Here is a 16690-nt window from a genome sequence, read left to right on the forward strand (position 1 = left end):
TTTTTTGCTGTTTGACTAACCAATGAGTGAAAAATCAACTTATGAAAAAGCTAATTACCAAACATACAATCATAGGTCAAATAACCCATCCCCCATACATATATCCAAAACTAAATCAACTCTTTTTGTCAATTTTAGTTAGATGCTACTCCCTTCGTTCTCAGTGTTCTTCTCATTTAAAATATTCCACTTTAGGAGAAAGAAATTTAATTAAGGTTTTTAAGAGATATATTGAAGATAAAATATATTCATGTGAGATCTTATTAAATTCGTCTTAATGTATACTTTCTTATCATATTTTTTTATAATTTTTTATAATGTATATATAGAGATTTTGAGACTTGTAAATTACTTTAAAAACTGTGCAAAAGATAAATGGAAATAACAAAAAAAGAAAAGAGGGTGTATCTTTCAAGCATTAGCAGGGCTAAAAAGATGCAGAGTAAGAGGATTGTGGCAATTACAAAGCGTCCCCGTAAAGCGAAGGCATAAACAGAAAGATCTACTTAATAAAAATCTGTCAATGATAGGTCACAAAATAGAATTGAGAAAGAACTTCATTAAAACAAAACACTTTCAATATCATAATTTACAAAAAGCAAAGCTGTAGCAGTCCAAGTTCTATATCATCTCCAAAGCTTTGCCATCACTGCAAACCTTCTCCTGCATAAATCAAGAATATATGAGGTAAATGTAACGCCAAAGAAGTTGTCGAGTTGGATAAAAGTAAGACGGTTTGAAAAAACTTACGCAGTTCTTCGAAGGGAAAATTAGCGGTACTTTCTCCAGGTTTAATAAGCCGGACTTTACCTTAAAATTGGAACAAAAGAAACAAAAGATGTGAATGTTGCTTTATTTTCAGATTCAACTAGAAATTTTTAAGCAATCTATAAAAAGTAGCATGAAGATGAGCACATTTCAATGGCAAAACCAAATTCATGTGGATTAGTCTTAACCACGATAATAATATATATAATCTCGGAGATTATTTAGGTAGTGACACCGTGAAGTAGGATAACCATAGCTTTATACCATAGTCAGTAACTGGGAGAATAGTTAGTACGTCGATCATAAAATTTTTGTAGATTGCGATCTACATTAGGTAAAACCAAAGCAAAAAAACAACAGATATGAAGGTACATGTACCATAAAATGCAAATTTTGAAGCCTTGAAAGTTATTGCAATTCTTATCCATAGCGAGTCATGTGTATAGAACAAATTGGAGTATTGGTCATGGTCTAAAAGATATTTTAGAGGCTCATAGAGGTCCATTTACAAGCCAGGTGCATAAAGGCCTATATGTTAACTACGTCATGGCATGCTCAATTATCTCTTAACCTAGCCATGTTAGGCTCTTTAACTATGGACTATGGTTGTAGCTTCCCATATGTATTCAATGCCCCCTTATCCATATCTAGCTACTGACTATGGTAACCAACTTTCATTGTTTAAACATCACATGTGTATTGGTGGATTTCTCATAGTTGGTGTTGCTGCGCATGCGGCCATTTTTATGGTAAGAAACTATGATCAACTACTCAATACGACCTATTACAGATTGAGGTGGGGCGAAAAGGTATCAATACACTATTATAGATTGAGGGTAATGGGAGGAGAAAACACCATCACAGGATGAAGACATTACAAATTTTTCTTGGTTTTGTTTAGCTTGAGACTTATCGGCCTTTTTTGTATTTCCAACTTATTTCCTCTTCTTCACTTGACCTTGAATTAGCTATGTCAGCATACACAGGAGCTTTATGAAACAGTCACTTGCTCAGAAGAACAACAACCTCTATATACCAATGTAACTCATTGACTTCTTCAAAATAATTTTCAGTAACTTTCAAAATTTGTTCAGGACAAACATCAACATAGCAACTCTACAAACATTCACACCAGAAATCCACACAACTACGTTAAAAGGTGATTGAGGATATTCTCATATTTGTTCCTGTAAGCCTAGATAAGCTACATGAACATTATAAGGAAGACACATAAAAATCACCAAATGACTAGTGCATAATAACAATACAAAAAATGTATGAGAGGTACAGCAGCAAGATGAAGCATCAACCAGTCCATGTTACAAGTAGCTGATCAAAAATGATTACGCAACCTTAGCCAAACACGATAATAGAAGTAGTAGAATGAAATTTTCCCTTTTAAATCAATGGACCGATACAAAAATCCCATTTAACCAAATTAAGTCAGTTAATATAGATGTTTCTGACGAAAAATATGGGATATACTACAGACAAGCTACTTCAACTGTTAACCATTTATATACCAATAAAACACCCAAGGAACATGGTGATTGGTGTTTTTGGCCAAAATAAGGGTAATGTTGAAGATGAATTATACATGAAAGAGTAACCAAAAAAAATACTTTCTACAAAATTAGCTTTTTCCAGCTGAAACAAAGGGGAATGAACAGAATCTAAGAAAACATGGATAAAGAGATTTAAAGTTGTGAAAATTAATATTACCTCCCCTGCTGCCCTTAGCATAATCTGGTTCCTATAATACAGTAAACAGGCCATTTGGGTTATAGCTAGCTTGAAATACTTTTTCTGGCAGCACTTCATGTAAAATCTCTAACTGTAGTCTATACAGAATGGGTGTAATATGTAATGATATTCTCTTCTTAAGAACATTAGTAATATAGAACCGATTTCTTGGATTGGTTTCTTATCTGAGTTTATTGCACCAACAGAAATATCTAATTTCTACTTCAAATCTCACGTGTTATCAGGAGCCTATCGTTTGCTACCTACATCTCCTGTTTCTGGAACTGAAAAATCTGAAAGCTGACAACATCGATATCTATCTGATTTCTTACTAAAGAAGTTCTGTTAGCCTCAAATCTAGGAGAACAATGGAAGATTTGAATGCCAAATGGATATAAATTCAATAGGGATCCAATTTATTTGGCTGCTGGTGATTGGTGAAAACCCCATTAGAGTGTTGGTATCAAATTTACATATACTTTATGCAAAAAATATTTAAGGTGAAGTGAAAACATAAATAGAGCTCTTGTAAATAATACTAAATAGGACTTGTTCATGAAAGCATTAAGGAACCTCATGAAATTGATAAAAATCGTGCAAAGTGGAAGAGATGTGAATGTAGGGTTGCAAGTTGGTTTCTTTATTCAAATAAATAGTGATGTTGCATATGATTTTTCTCAATTGTGAGACTGCTGTTGACAAATGAAATAATGTTGAAGAGAGGTATGGTGACTATGGTCAATCTAAGGTACATCTCATCTATAACAAAAGAATGAGATTTGATGGGATGAGACAAGAGAACATGCACTTGATGAGCTATTTCAGTAAAAATTGAAAAGGCTGTAGTATGCAGTGTTAGAAGGACTCCCCTTTGTAGCTGTGGTGTGCTGAGCATATATACTGGTATTTTCCTGAAAATGCTGAGATTTTGAGGCAGAGGAGAAGTTAATACAGTTCTTGCTTGATTTGAATGGAGGATTTTATAAAACCATTGCCAGCATACTTGTGAACTGCAAAGGATCCACTACCACCCAATAATAGGGCAAGAGAACATGTACTTGATGAGCTATTTCAGTAAAAATTTAAAAGGCTGTAGTATGCAGTGTTAGAAGGACTCCCCTGTGTAGCTGTGGTGTGCTGAGCATATATACAGGTATTTTCCTGAAAATGCTGAGATTTTGAGGCTGAGGATAAGTTAATGCAGTTCTTGTTTGATTTGAATGGAGGATTTTATAAAATCATTGCCAGCATGCTTGTGAACTGCAAAGGATCCACTACCACCCAATAGGATCCACTACCACCCAATAATAGGGCATACTCCATTACTTCAAAGATTGAGAAACAAAAAGTGATAAGTGGAGTTCATGAGGAGACACAAGTTAGTGCAATGGTGGTGGTGGTGGCACAAAAAAGCTACAAAGGGGACAAAAACGCTGAGCAAAAGTGGAATGTGGGACGGAAAAAAGAAGGAAAAGGAAAAAACAAAAGAATGAGAGTAAATTTGAGAACTGTAAGGTAAGAGGGTAGAGCTGTCGATGTTTCAAGTTGATTGGATACCCAGGAAGGGGAAAGCAGATCCAGAAGTAAAATGGCAGATGGGAGTAATTTTGATAATCCTCTAGAAGGCAATGATGAGACAAAGGGACATAGAGGCATGGACAGGGCACCAAAATGCATGTTCATGGAAAAGGGCTGAAAATGAACTATTTTGTTTATATTTGCAAAAGTATGGATGATTCAACAGGTTAAGGTACAATGAAATATTGTATGGGGCGGTTGAGTATTTGAAGAAAGCATATGGAAGTTGCACTCTACATAACTTGAGTCATTTTAGCTGTTCGTAATGTAGCAAAACAAGGATTTTCCATTGGGTTTTTACTAATTTTATGGCAACCCTAAAATATTTAGGGTGGTTGTTTAGTGTTACTTTAAAAAATAGTGTGCGAGTGAATTTGTTAAGGTCTATTCGTGTTAGGATTATATCAGGTTGTCTAAATTTTGTAGAACTAAGTTGGTTTTATTTTAATGGATTATATCAGACCGACTTGCTGAACCATAAAAAGCAAGCTACGGTCGTTTACGAATTGGCAATTCCATTTGTGCTATATGTAAAAAAAAATGAATTAGTGGAGCATGTCATGCACAATTATGCGTCCTTGGACACTTATGATATAAGGTCTTCTGTACAACATTCAAGGGACTTTCAGGGGCAGATTCAGATTATGGCCAGTATCAGTAGGAAGAAATCAGCTCTCGGCAAACTGATAGTCATGCGCACAGAACTCAAATGATCCACATACTGTGGGAGAAGAATAGGAAGATATCCAGGGAAAACATGATTACAATGAAGCAGGTTAGCAAGTAAATCCTTTTTAGAGTGGCAATTAAGGCTGGCCTTACCATGAAAAGAGCTCATGTTGAACTGAAGCCTTTTTTTGTTGTTGTTCACTTTGTTTTTGGTGTTAGGTTTCTCACTCCTAGTGTTTTTATGGTATTGTGAGCACTAGTGAGGGGGGTCCCTTGTAATTTGATTGCTTTTTGGTATAATATTTCCAACTTTAATTGCAAAAATAAAAGATTAAATTAAATTCAAAAAAATTTCTGCAACTTGTGAATTTGATCCATATATAATCTTGTGAAGCAAGAGTATCTACAAGCCTGCCATTGATACTTTGAGTACTCCAAACAAGAGGCATGTTTTTCGTGTAAAGAAGTAGTTTAACCTTGAGTTTCGTGCATTTGTTCTTGAAGGCAGAGTATATTCACTTCAAATTCACTGATCCTAAGCCTATCTTGAATGATTCGATTGCATAGAGAAAATTCAAATTGAAGCTAAAACTAAACCTTGTAACTTTAACTTCTTAGGTCGCCAATACCAAGCAATATGAGATGCAAATAATATAATTTCTCTCTTTATCTCTTATTTTGCTTAAGAATTCATTTTTGGATTTTCATTCTAGCCACTTATTTCTTTTCAAAGAGAATATGTACATCCCAATTTTCAACTAATCAAAGTTAAAAGACATAAATAAGCTAATTTCAAACAAAAACTGGGATACAAATCAATATAAAGCAAGCATGATCCTATACAAGATACTAACAAAGTCCCCCATGCTTGCTTTTCACAGTGGATGAAACACTAGTGTATTCAACAACCCTAAATATAAAATAAGCTGAAAACAAAGGTCTTCAGTAAAATGCAAATAAGAGACAACCTAGTCCTTAATCTAACTAAGAACAATGGTGATTTGAGATAGCACCATCAATTCCAACATTATTTTCAGCTCATATTGATTGATGGTCGCGACATAAGTGAGACTCATTACTCATTAGGTAGGAATTAGGTGTGTCATCATTGGAGGAACAAGTGTAAAATTTTGTTTTTATTGTCTCTATGAGTTATAAGGAGGATGAAATAAAGGGTATTTGAGGTACTTTTCTGATTCTTGTTCCTATTTGCTAGATGAGTTTAGCTAAGTATGGAAGGAAAGTGATTTTGTTACTTATAGAGAAGTTTAGGAAACAAGTCATAAGAATTAATCTAGAACCTTTGGAGACCATGAGTTAATCATGGGAGAGTTTGATAAGTCAAATTATTTGCATTTATGTTGATCATTTTTTGCACTTCTTATTGGTGCTTTAAAGGTGATTTATGGTGATTTTTAGTTATGTTTTCCTCATTCTATGTTATCACAAATTCACAATGCATTATAGGCAATTAAGACATCATAAAATTTGGAAGACTAATTTTCCCCTTAACTTTATGAGGTAAGCTCTTCTAGATAGTTGGCTATGACTATTAATTAATAATCAAGGGATTCTCATTTGCTTGACAACAATAATAACAATGTCAAAGCCTTATTCTTAAGCTATGAAGTCGGCCACATGAACGAAATCAAATCATCGTCTATAACAATTCTCCATTTTTAGAAAGTCTTACCTAACGCCATATGGCCCTACACACCTAATAATGCCATATCTTTATTTAACCCGTCATCCAACCTTTATTTTTTCTCCCTCGATCTTTGTGGAGTCTTCACTTCCAACTCTCAATTGTCCCAATCGGAGCATCTTTTAGTGGTTGTCGCACATGCTTGAACCAACAAAGTCTATTCTCCTTTATCTTAACGACAATATTTTCCAAACCCAACTTTGTTCTTATATCTCCGACAAAATGAAGCAATAATAGAGAAACATCATACTAATGTTGTTTTCAAGCAATGATTGAAGGAATTTACATTCAAATATTCAATAATAAAGGTAAAGAAGGTCATTTAATATCAAGCATACCATAAGCTAAATAGAAGAACCAAATCTAGCAATGCAAGCAAAAAAAAATTGTTTTATTAGATTGAAAGACATGGAGGTGATCAAAGAGCTTTTGCAGCGATAACTGATCTTCGTGGAGGAGGGGGAATGGTTGCCTCAAGTTCCAAAATGCAATACAAATCACTACTACCATAATGTCAAGGAAGGAGTAATCAAAATCAAATTTATGCTTTACAATAATAAATTATGATCCCTGATTCCCTTCATTTCAGCAACAACTTCCCATTTCTAATTTGGATAAATTAATTAACTTCCCATTTCCATTTTGGTTAAACTTTTTTAACACTTTGGGTCAAATTACTTCACATGAGGTCACTGTTCAAGTAGTCCCACACTTACCTCCCAATTATTTTTCATCAAAAATACATGAGGTCACTATTCATGTGATCTTTACACTTTCTTTAAAAACCTTGCAAAATCAAATGGGAAGATGATGGTGAAATGGAGGAAGTATAAGTCAGATAAAACAATATAAACCATTTTCATATATAGAAACCTTTTGAGATTCTCTTCACACAAAACTCAATATGATCAACGAGATCTTATTTAACGAGGCGCCACATTCTTAGCCGAATTATTCAAAGTAGCATTTGCAACAGCATAGAAAGATTTATCTACAGAAACATGCTTACTGCATAACCTTACTTTTTTGTTCGCATAAAACCATTACTCTCAAATTTTCAAAAGCCAATTGTAAAGCAAAGGAAAAGGATAATGTGTAGGACTATGTTATGAGATGCATTCAAACTGATAGAGTACTATTTGTAACTCAGATAAGATGAATTATAAGACATACCATCATAGCGAACACAAATTTCCGGCAATCTTACAACTTCACCTGTTATGTTTCTATTGTAGACTCGAGTTTCAATGTCACCCTCAACATAAACTGAAGAGCTGCAAAAATACTCAACTTAGAAACATCACATACATGACACAACAGTGTTGGCGCACATAAAACACCCGAAATATACATACTTTTTGATAAGCTGCTGGACAGCATATTTTCCAAGTGCTTCATTATGAACAACAATACGATGCCATTGGGCTGGCCTTGGCAAGTCGGTTGCACCCAATACTCTCTGGTCCCACATACCTCCCGTTCCAACGTTAAAGATTGTTAAAGTTCTTCCATTTCTTAAGAGTTTCTGCACAGGGATTTGTCTAACTTTGCCACAAATGATTGCCTGATTAACATGAGTCAAAAATCCTTTATCTCATGAGATCCCAGGGTCCATACACTAAGGGAAAATGGGAAACACAATGCAGCATTATATTAATTTCCAACTTACTGAAATAGCATTATAGAGGAATAAAAGCTGTTTGAAAATCTTTTATTTTGTAACCACACCCTTCCCCTCAACAACAAAAAGATTTTTTTTTAAAAGCTTTAAATTATGTCCAAAGCAGGAAAAATCCAGGTAACACAGACACAACAAGATCACAGAAAAGCACAGCATTTCCATCACCAAACTTAAGTCTCCAACAACATGAAATTGTTGAAGTTCTATCATAAAACAGCACTGGCATTCTCGAATTACAATAGTCTATGAATTAATTAAACCATGCGTCCATACCCTTTCATCTCAAAAAATAAGCGGAATAAAAGCAGTTACATCCCACCAGTATCAATGCCTCAATGACATCCAATAAAAAAATTTCAAGAACTATATACCTTATGGACACCTCTGAAATTCCAACCCCTTTTAGGATCCACTCCTTGCGGAACCATTTCTCGTTTTTCCAGATCAAAACCATCATTGAAAAAATTTGCTTCACTGTTAATATCTCCACCATTATCCCCATCAACTGACGCGGTTGAGTACCATAGTTTAGAGCTCCTTTGAACTCCAGACACTGATAATTTGCAAGCACATATCACCAAGGTTCAAAGAACATTCACAATAATGAAAGAGAACTAAAACATGCATTGCACACCAACCATTTGATAAAATGCTTCTGAGAAAAATAAACTTCTAAAATATGAATACTTATGAAACCATCCAATGTATTCAGAAAGTGAGCCTAAATATCGAATTAAACTAATACTCGTATGAAAGAAGTGTTCAAATTTTCAACAATGAAAAGAATATGTTAAGATTGCAACAGTAAAAGAACGAGTTTGATCATAAAAGTGTACAACAAATATAGCAAATGTGGGAGAAAAATGAGAAAAAACTAAAGGGAAGTACCGAGAGATGAAGATGATCTAGCAGAGGATGTTAAATGGCTAGCCAATTTAGCAGCAAAGGAAGACATTTTTATAAAGAATTCAAAGAAAGAAAGAAGCTTGTGAAGGTAATGGAGGCAAGTAGGGAGGGTTTAACCAGGGTTTTCTTTGCCTCGTTCGTCAAGGTGATGCGTTTTATCAATAGACTCACCTATTTGACCATCTTATTTCATTGCAATGTTGTCTACTTTATTAAATAAAACGACCACTTTTGTCTTATCAAATAATTGTTCGTCCAAATTGTTGATTGTTTTAATTAGCTTAGAATTAGAAGTGTTTGTAATAAATTTGATATTTTTTCGACTTTTGTAACTTAAATTGATTTTAAAATAAATTTGAATTATGTAAAATTATATGTCATTGAATACAAGATTTGATTTTAAATCAATTTAAAATATATGCTCAGAGTCAATCTTATGACTTAAATAAACACCTCTAGCAGACTAGCTTGAACCATTGACTGATTTATTTGTTGTTAAGTGAGATATTTAACCTAATTATTATAAAGACATTTGATAAAAAAAAGTAATTATTGCTTTTAAAAATCAATTTTTAGATTTGGCATAATAATTAATTTTTAATTTTCTCATAAAAAGCCAATTTTTTAACCGACTTAAAATCTACACTACAATCTTTTTGGTATATTGACAAACAAAAAATCAAGAATAAAAAAATAGCCATTGTCAAACATTTCATTTATTCCATAATTACATGAATATTTCATTTGTAAACAGGTTTTATGTTTATTTATTATCTCATTATATCAAATCCCTTTTGAATTTAACTAATTCTTGATTGAGGTCGTATGATAACTTTAAATGGCTCAGTCCAAATTATTTTTAAAAATAATCGGCTTCCGTGTACAAGATTTAATTTTCATTATTTTTATTGTATTTTTTACTAATAATGAAATATTTATATGGATCTGTCTATCCGTCTCATAGCAAGAATAAAACACTTGTTTGAATTCTAAAATTTTAATATTGGAATTTGATTAATTTCATTAATTAACCACCTCCATTCTCCATTTATATATATTTTTATTTTCAAAATTGGCAAAGAAGCGGTTATTTTTACAGTTATGTCTCCTTTATCACATCCACTCCCACCATCTTCCCCAGTCGCGCGCCCACCATCTTCATTCTACACTGAATTTCCTCACCACTCTTCAATCAATCATCTTCTTCCCTTAATATATAATATAAACTCTCAAAAATGGCAGAAATCCACCCCAAAAAAACCCAAGAATTAGGTCACATTCCCGCAGCAATAATTTATACCATCCCAAGTCACGTTTCATTCATGCCTAAATTTCTGTTTAAAACCCTCCATAACCATCAGAGAAAACACTCGGTCTCGATCTCAGAATCGAAATCGAAATCGAAGTGGAACTGTATCATCATCCATGGCAACAAAACCCACAAAGATCGTCATAATGTTAAGGTAAAAAGATTTAAAACAAATAATAATGACAAACAGGGTGATGATCATGAAAAATGTAAGAATGAAGATCGTAATGAGGTTCCTGCTATTTCTAGTAAGGATTGTAGGTTTGGTGCTGGTAATGGTATTCGGGTCGGGTTGAAGATGAAGAAGATGATGAAGATAAAGAGTAAGAAGAAGGAGAAGGTCGAAAATGGATACGAGCTTTGCAAGAAGAGGATATTGATGGGGAAGAAGTGTAAGCCTCTTACTTCTTTATGACAACAATGGTGTTTTGATTCCTCAACATTTTCCTGATTCTCTGATTCACACATATTCTTAGCTTTTTGTTTTTTATTATTTTTTATACTAGTTAATGTGAAAAAAAAAATTCAAAAAGTAGAATATTGTTTGAATTGTGTACGTATATGTGTTTATAAGATTAATTTTTTTATAGGATTAATTTTTAGTTTTGTATAATTTGATATATTATTAATCACAAATTACAATATTGAATTATATAGAATATCAAATGTATCAAGTATAATGAGACGGCGGAACAAATAGTAATTAGTATTGTCATTGTATATTTAGAATTCATTTGTTTGTCTGATTATCAGATAATAGAGCAAACATGAAGAGTGAAACATATTGAAATATTCCTCTCTATCCATGTAAATTAACACCCAAAATTTTGTTATATTTTAGGAGTATGTGAGAAGAAAGAGTGGGTTGGAGAAAGAAAAAATAATAATAAATGGTAGAAAAAAGTATTTAAATGGAAATAATATGAATTTTGGACTAAATTAAAAGAAAACGAGTTAAATTGTGCTAAAAAAAGTGTAAATTGAATAAGAAAAATTAAAATAAAAAAAGAATTCTAATTTATAGGGACAGAAGGAGTAATTGTACGTTCTTCAATAACATCAAATACATATATTTATAGCTCATTTGATTGTTGATACTTAGAAAAACTATTTGATATTGTTTATCATCATGCTTGTCCAATTATTTTTTTTTCATTCACAAAATTTACTCAGCATTCATTGCCACTTTAGCTGGCATTAGCCTGGATAATGTTAAAGAAAAATATGTTATTCATTCTCATTAACATCATTTATGCCAGCAACCAAAAGTTCAAAACAACCAAAGAGAATGTTAAAGAAAAATATGTTATTCGTTCTCATTAACATCATTTATGCCAGCAACCAAAAGTTCAAAACAACCAAAAACAATGTTAAAGAAAAATATGTTATTCGTTCTCATTAACATCATTTATGCCAGCAACCAAAAGTTCAAAACAACCAAAAAGAATGTTAAAGAAAAATATGTTATTCGTTCTCATTAACAACATTTATGCCAGCAACCAAAAGTTCAAAACAACCAAAGAGAACATTGACGGCTTGATCGATGACCAAAAAATCAACTGAAGTTTGAAGAAATTATTACTCCTTTCGTCTCATTAGAATTACTACATTTACTCTTAAAAGCTTTCACATAGATTTACGAAATGTTACAATCTCAATGGAACAGATGAGTATATTTAAGAATTATCCACAAATCGTTGAGGCGGACTCAGAGAAAAATTAGAGGTAAAAACATAGAAAATTTTGAGAAATTCTACATGAATGGCTGGGTTCGTTTAACTTCTCAAGGCATAAACATCTAGATAGCACATTTTCAGGCTAGCTAAAAACCACCAAAATTCAACCTTGGTATACAATCTATTTCAATGGTTTTAACCCGAGTTCAGCACGAAGTTTGTTTGCTGCAGCAATTTCTGGATCAGGATGGTCTGTTCCATCGTCCTTCTTCTCTTTCTTCTTCTTCTTCTTTGTCTCCTCTCGAGCACCATTATCCTCATCTCCATGCCGTCTAGGGCTAAGACTCCTTTCATACCTCTTACGGTCACCATCACGGTCCTTACGATCCCTGCTTCTACTTCGGCTTCTGGAATGGCTCCTCCGCCTACCACGATCCCTGTCACGCCTATCTCTTTCCCTCCCTTCTCTCTCTCTATCGCGGTCATACTCCCTTTCCTCTCTAATGCGGTAACGATCGCGGTCTCGGTCTCGGTCCCTGTGGTCTCTATCTCTATCTCGGTCCCTGTCCCTGTCCCTGTCTCTATCTCTTTCTCTGTCTCTGTCTCTGTCTCTGCCTCTTCCACGTTCTCTATCATAATCATAATCACGATCATAGTCCCTATCCCTGATAAACGCAACAAAACATGTCAATGTGGCTTATCATGTTCTATTAATCGCGGATTATTAGAATCCCTGCTTATAAAACAAATGGGGATGAAAATAACACTTCAAACATGTATGTCCCATCATACTTCTCAACTGCACACTGCCAGTGCAGAGAAACCTGGCAGGAACATCATATTTCACTTTTGGAAGCTGCACTGAACCCATGCATGGCAACAAATACTATGCATGATTTTCAACATTTTTATTTAGTTCTCCGATTTAGCAATGTGTGGTTATTGTGTGTGATTAGTGTGTCATTAAAAAAAGGAACAGCTTCCGTATGCCAACAGATGAAACATCAAAGTAAATCATGATGCAATCCATTTTGTTAAGAAAATTGCAAATCAGCACAAAATCCGCAATATAATAAGGGGAGGGCGGATAAATTAAGCCAATAAACACAGAAGTATCGAAAAATATGTAGGCACCTAAAGAACCAAAACTTTCCTCTTAAGCACAGTATGTAAGATAAATAACAAGAAAACTGATTCAAGTTTGTAGTTTGTACGTAACATTTGACTGAATGGACATAAAATGTAAAAGTGGGAATCTGAGCGTAGGTAAGTTCAATAAGGAAAAGCTACAATAGAAACCTCTTAATATATTGGACTAAAACAATATAGACAGCAGAAAAGACCAAATAAAAGCCAAGACTGTCTAGAGACACAAGAATAGCAACAAAAAAAAAGGTTCATTAATGTTTCAAGCACAAACCTGTTTCTGTGACTATCACGTCTCCTGTCCCTATCTCTCACAGGACTTCTGCCGCGGTAATCCTATTGACAAATGAAAGAAGAAACCCAGTAAGAAGAGACAACAAAGTAATGGCAGCAGGAGTTCAGAAGTGCAACAGAGTTTCAAACCTTTTCATGTTCATCAACATCTACATCCATCTCATCCTCTTCTTTTTCTTCTTCCTCCTCAAAATCATCTTCTAGGGCACTTCTTCGAGGTTCCAGAGCACCAATGTTCTCAAGATTCCATCTGGTTTTCAGGAACTAAAGTTTTAGGCAATATCCTCTACAAACTAGAAGACATCTGATAAACATGAGAACATCACCAAACATGACGTACAGGATGCTCAAACAGAAAAAATAGAGTATTTGAAATTCTTAACATCAAATAGGAACACAATAGAAGTATACATAAAAAGCGATAAGTATATGTTGTGTCCATTCAAGATGGGGTTATAGCTCTTTGGTTTCAGATTACAATAGACTTTAGAATAATGACTCATCAATGTGCACTTTTTATTTATATGAAACAATAGATACATAAGCTATCACGAGTCTTTCGAAATCAACCACTATTATCAAATGGATAAGTTTGCGTAGATTTAACCCCGCGAAACTCCACTAAAGTCGTTCATTAACATTTGGGTAACACATTGTTACACTGTTAAGTAAACAAAATTCCAACATATTAATTTTGGTCAAAGGCATCGCCCTTTTTTCAAGGTAATAAACTTCATATGATGGGCATGAGGATAACAATGAGATTAAGAATGGCAATAACCGATTTGCCCCCATGGTGCAAGATAAATATAACGCATTAGAAATTTCGCAAACTCTTAATTGCTATCATAGTCAAAACTCAAACGCACTACACAAACTCTGACTATAAAAACAAAGACAAAGAAAGAACAACTTCTACCTTTTGTTAATGCAGCAACAAGAACAAAGTTAGCTGATGTTTGACAATGAAAAGTACTATCACAAACCAAAAACAACAATAGCGAGGCAAAGGAACAGAAAATCTACAAACACACTGCTGCAAAAGATACATATTTAAATAACCAAGTAAAAGAAATTCACCTTTTCTTAATGCGAGGCAAAGCAATGTCACATGAATAGTCCTTAGTGAGAAGTTCATCAATGAACTCGTCCACATGAGTCAACAAAAACTCTGTTGATTAACATACAGATCAAAAATCACAAACAAAACAACAGTGAAGCAAACTGAAGGAGAAAGTTAATATAGCATGAAATTGACATCTTACGCCCATCCTGCTTCTTCCTCCGCAGCTTTCGATAATCATTGTATAGAGGCTCTAGGTACAAGTAGATATCAGAATCGGTTCCAGTAAGACGTAAATAGAAGGCCCCAAGTACCCTCACATATCTGCAGTAATGATAATCACAATCAATAAGGAACAAACATCGCGTTCAAAATATTTGTGCAACCCACCTCATAATCAAGGCTTAAACACACCACGACAACAATGTCAAAATGTTAAATATGCCATAAAAAAAGAAAAATAATTTCAAGTTCCAAAAAAAGTTCCACCTTAATCACACGAAAACAGCAGCAATGACATTGCTAGAGTCTGAAACTCTGAATCCAAAAGAGGTGCCCACTAGAACTTATGAAATAGCCGAACACAATCCTCTTTTTACAATCACTCCTCACTAGTGTTATATGGTTTTGCACATCCACTCAAACTTCATATAAGCTTAAAAAAAATTACTATTTACAATTTTTGATAAATTGGACAAATCAAAGTTATTTACTATTGATGATTGATAATAAGACACATGAACAATGAAAAAGCTTCAAAGTGTAGGCAATTGCATTTGGTTTTGTATGGTTTATAATTCATTCGTCTTGTTATCGATTTGCAAATCTATATACACTAACCCATATTTTCTTCATGAATTAGGTATCAAAATCGTACATTGTGAACAAGAATAAAAAGTCAATTATTTACAATGTGATAGAAACTTCTCCCAATTCTTGATAAAAACCTAAAAATATATATCAAAATAAGACAACAATCCAAGCTATAACTCAGCACCAAAATAACCTAGCTCATAATTTGTAACAAAAATTGAGCACCCAATTCAAAGCAAGAAATAAAAAAAGAATGCAACATAAATATCATAAAAAGAAGAAGGTTAGAGAAACTAACTTATAATCTTCATTTTTTATGAATTCTACAACAATATCCTTCTCAGGTTGAATTTGGAGCATCTTCATGACAAGACATAAGAAAGGGGTAGGTTTACGATTACCACCGAAAGTGCCGCCGACATGGTCGAGCTCCATAGCTTTGTCGACGAGAGTTTCCGCAGTAAGACCAAAGCATTGTTCTTTCCAGTAAGTGTTCTGGTAGATCTTGGATCGAACTATCTTTTCGATTAAATTCTGTGGATTTGTACCTCTAATGTTCTTTGCTGTTGGGTCTGTACGATTCGCCATTGTTGTATATCAATATAAATGGTTGATCAATTTGATAAACCCTAACCCTAATTTTTATCCTTGACTCGCAGATGAGTTAGCGCCTGGTTTGCTTTTTTCGGTTTCTCATCTGATGATATATGCGCATTTCAAACAATACGGTCTTTTTTTTGGAGTGAAAACAATAGTCTTTCACTCTTTCTTCACCAACATATTGCAATAATCTATCTTTACAAGCATATTAATATTAATTAAAAATAATAGGGGTTAAATGTAAGAAAAAAAAAATACTTCATGTGAATAAGAATTTTTAGAAACAAAGTGTCGTTATAAATATATAAATTAAAAATTTTGTGCGAGTTAATCTTACAGTGAGACGTATTCCATATATGGGTTGAAATTGAATAGTCCAATTAAAACAAATATTAGGATATAAACTTCTTGTTTTAAAGTTATCGAAACGATCTCTAACAATAACAGCTTAAATCAAAAAATATAGCAAAGTTAAGAAAGCAAATCAAAATGATATTTGTCGCAATTTCTCGAGGATGGAGTGAGTAATTCGGAATTGTTTGAAGGCATTTTAGTTGCCTTTTTGGCTTGTTGGTTGACCAAAAGCTCAAAATAAAAAGGCTAATTTTATAAGCTTTTTTCAATGGTTGTTGGCTTGTTATCTATTTTTTTCCTCTCATAAATAAGCACTAGCAAATCCCTAATTTTACAAAATCCTTCCTAAATAACTAATTTATCTAGTTAGTTTAAAAGCCGATAA

General features: G+C 33.5%; 2 protein-coding genes across 2 annotated transcripts; both read right to left on the bottom strand.

Moving 5' to 3' along the window:
* Positions 1-386: 386 nt before the first annotated feature.
* On the bottom strand, positions 387-9225 carry LOC130817770 (single-stranded DNA-binding protein, mitochondrial). Its single transcript, XM_057683650.1, has 6 exons — positions 9033-9225; positions 8516-8697; positions 7819-8027; positions 7637-7737; positions 751-810; positions 387-663 (listed from the first exon to the last, which is right to left on the bottom strand). Exons 1-6 carry the CDS (start codon positions 9097-9099, stop codon positions 647-649), a joined length of 636 nt encoding a protein of 211 aa, XP_057539633.1. The 5' UTR covers positions 9100-9225; the 3' UTR covers positions 387-646.
* Positions 9226-11817: 2592 nt separating this feature from the next.
* On the bottom strand, positions 11818-16204 carry LOC130818095 (pre-mRNA-splicing factor 38). The gene is made up of 6 exons (XM_057684129.1): positions 15650-16204; positions 14741-14862; positions 14556-14646; positions 13605-13725; positions 13456-13517; positions 11818-12700 (listed from the first exon to the last, which is right to left on the bottom strand). Exons 1-6 carry the CDS (start codon positions 15937-15939, stop codon positions 12217-12219), a joined length of 1170 nt encoding a protein of 389 aa, XP_057540112.1. The 5' UTR covers positions 15940-16204; the 3' UTR covers positions 11818-12216.
* Between the last annotated feature and the right edge of the window lie 486 nt (positions 16205-16690).

The sequence above is a fragment of the Amaranthus tricolor genome, chromosome 7 (assembly GCF_026212465.1).
Source record: "Amaranthus tricolor cultivar Red isolate AtriRed21 chromosome 7, ASM2621246v1, whole genome shotgun sequence".
In the NCBI taxonomy this organism is placed as follows: Eukaryota; Viridiplantae; Streptophyta; class Magnoliopsida; order Caryophyllales; family Amaranthaceae; genus Amaranthus; species Amaranthus tricolor.

What these genes read in the sequence shown, in the direction of transcription:
- LOC130818095 (XM_057684129.1), bottom strand. Translation starts at nt 15,939, where the DNA reads ATGGCGAATCGTACAGACCCAACAGCAAAGAACATTAGAGGTACAAAT. An exon ending in GAGGAAGAAGCAGGATGGGC is followed by an intron (nt 14,647 to 14,740) that starts GTAAGATGTCAA and finishes GTTAATCAACAG; the next exon opens with AGTTTTTGTTGACTCATGTG. An exon ending in ATGTTGATGAACATGAAAAG is followed by an intron (nt 13,518 to 13,604) that starts GTTTGAAACTCT and finishes ATTTGTCAATAG; the next exon opens with GATTACCGCGGCAGAAGTCC.
- LOC130817770 (XM_057683650.1), bottom strand. Translation starts at nt 9,099, where the DNA reads ATGTCTTCCTTTGCTGCTAAATTGGCTAGCCATTTAACATCCTCTGCT. An exon ending in TAGATCATCTTCATCTCTCG is followed by an intron (nt 8,698 to 9,032) that starts GTACTTCCCTTT and finishes GCAAATTATCAG; the next exon opens with TGTCTGGAGTTCAAAGGAGC. An exon ending in ATTTCAGAGGTGTCCATAAG is followed by an intron (nt 8,028 to 8,515) that starts GTATATAGTTCT and finishes CATGTTAATCAG; the next exon opens with GCAATCATTTGTGGCAAAGT.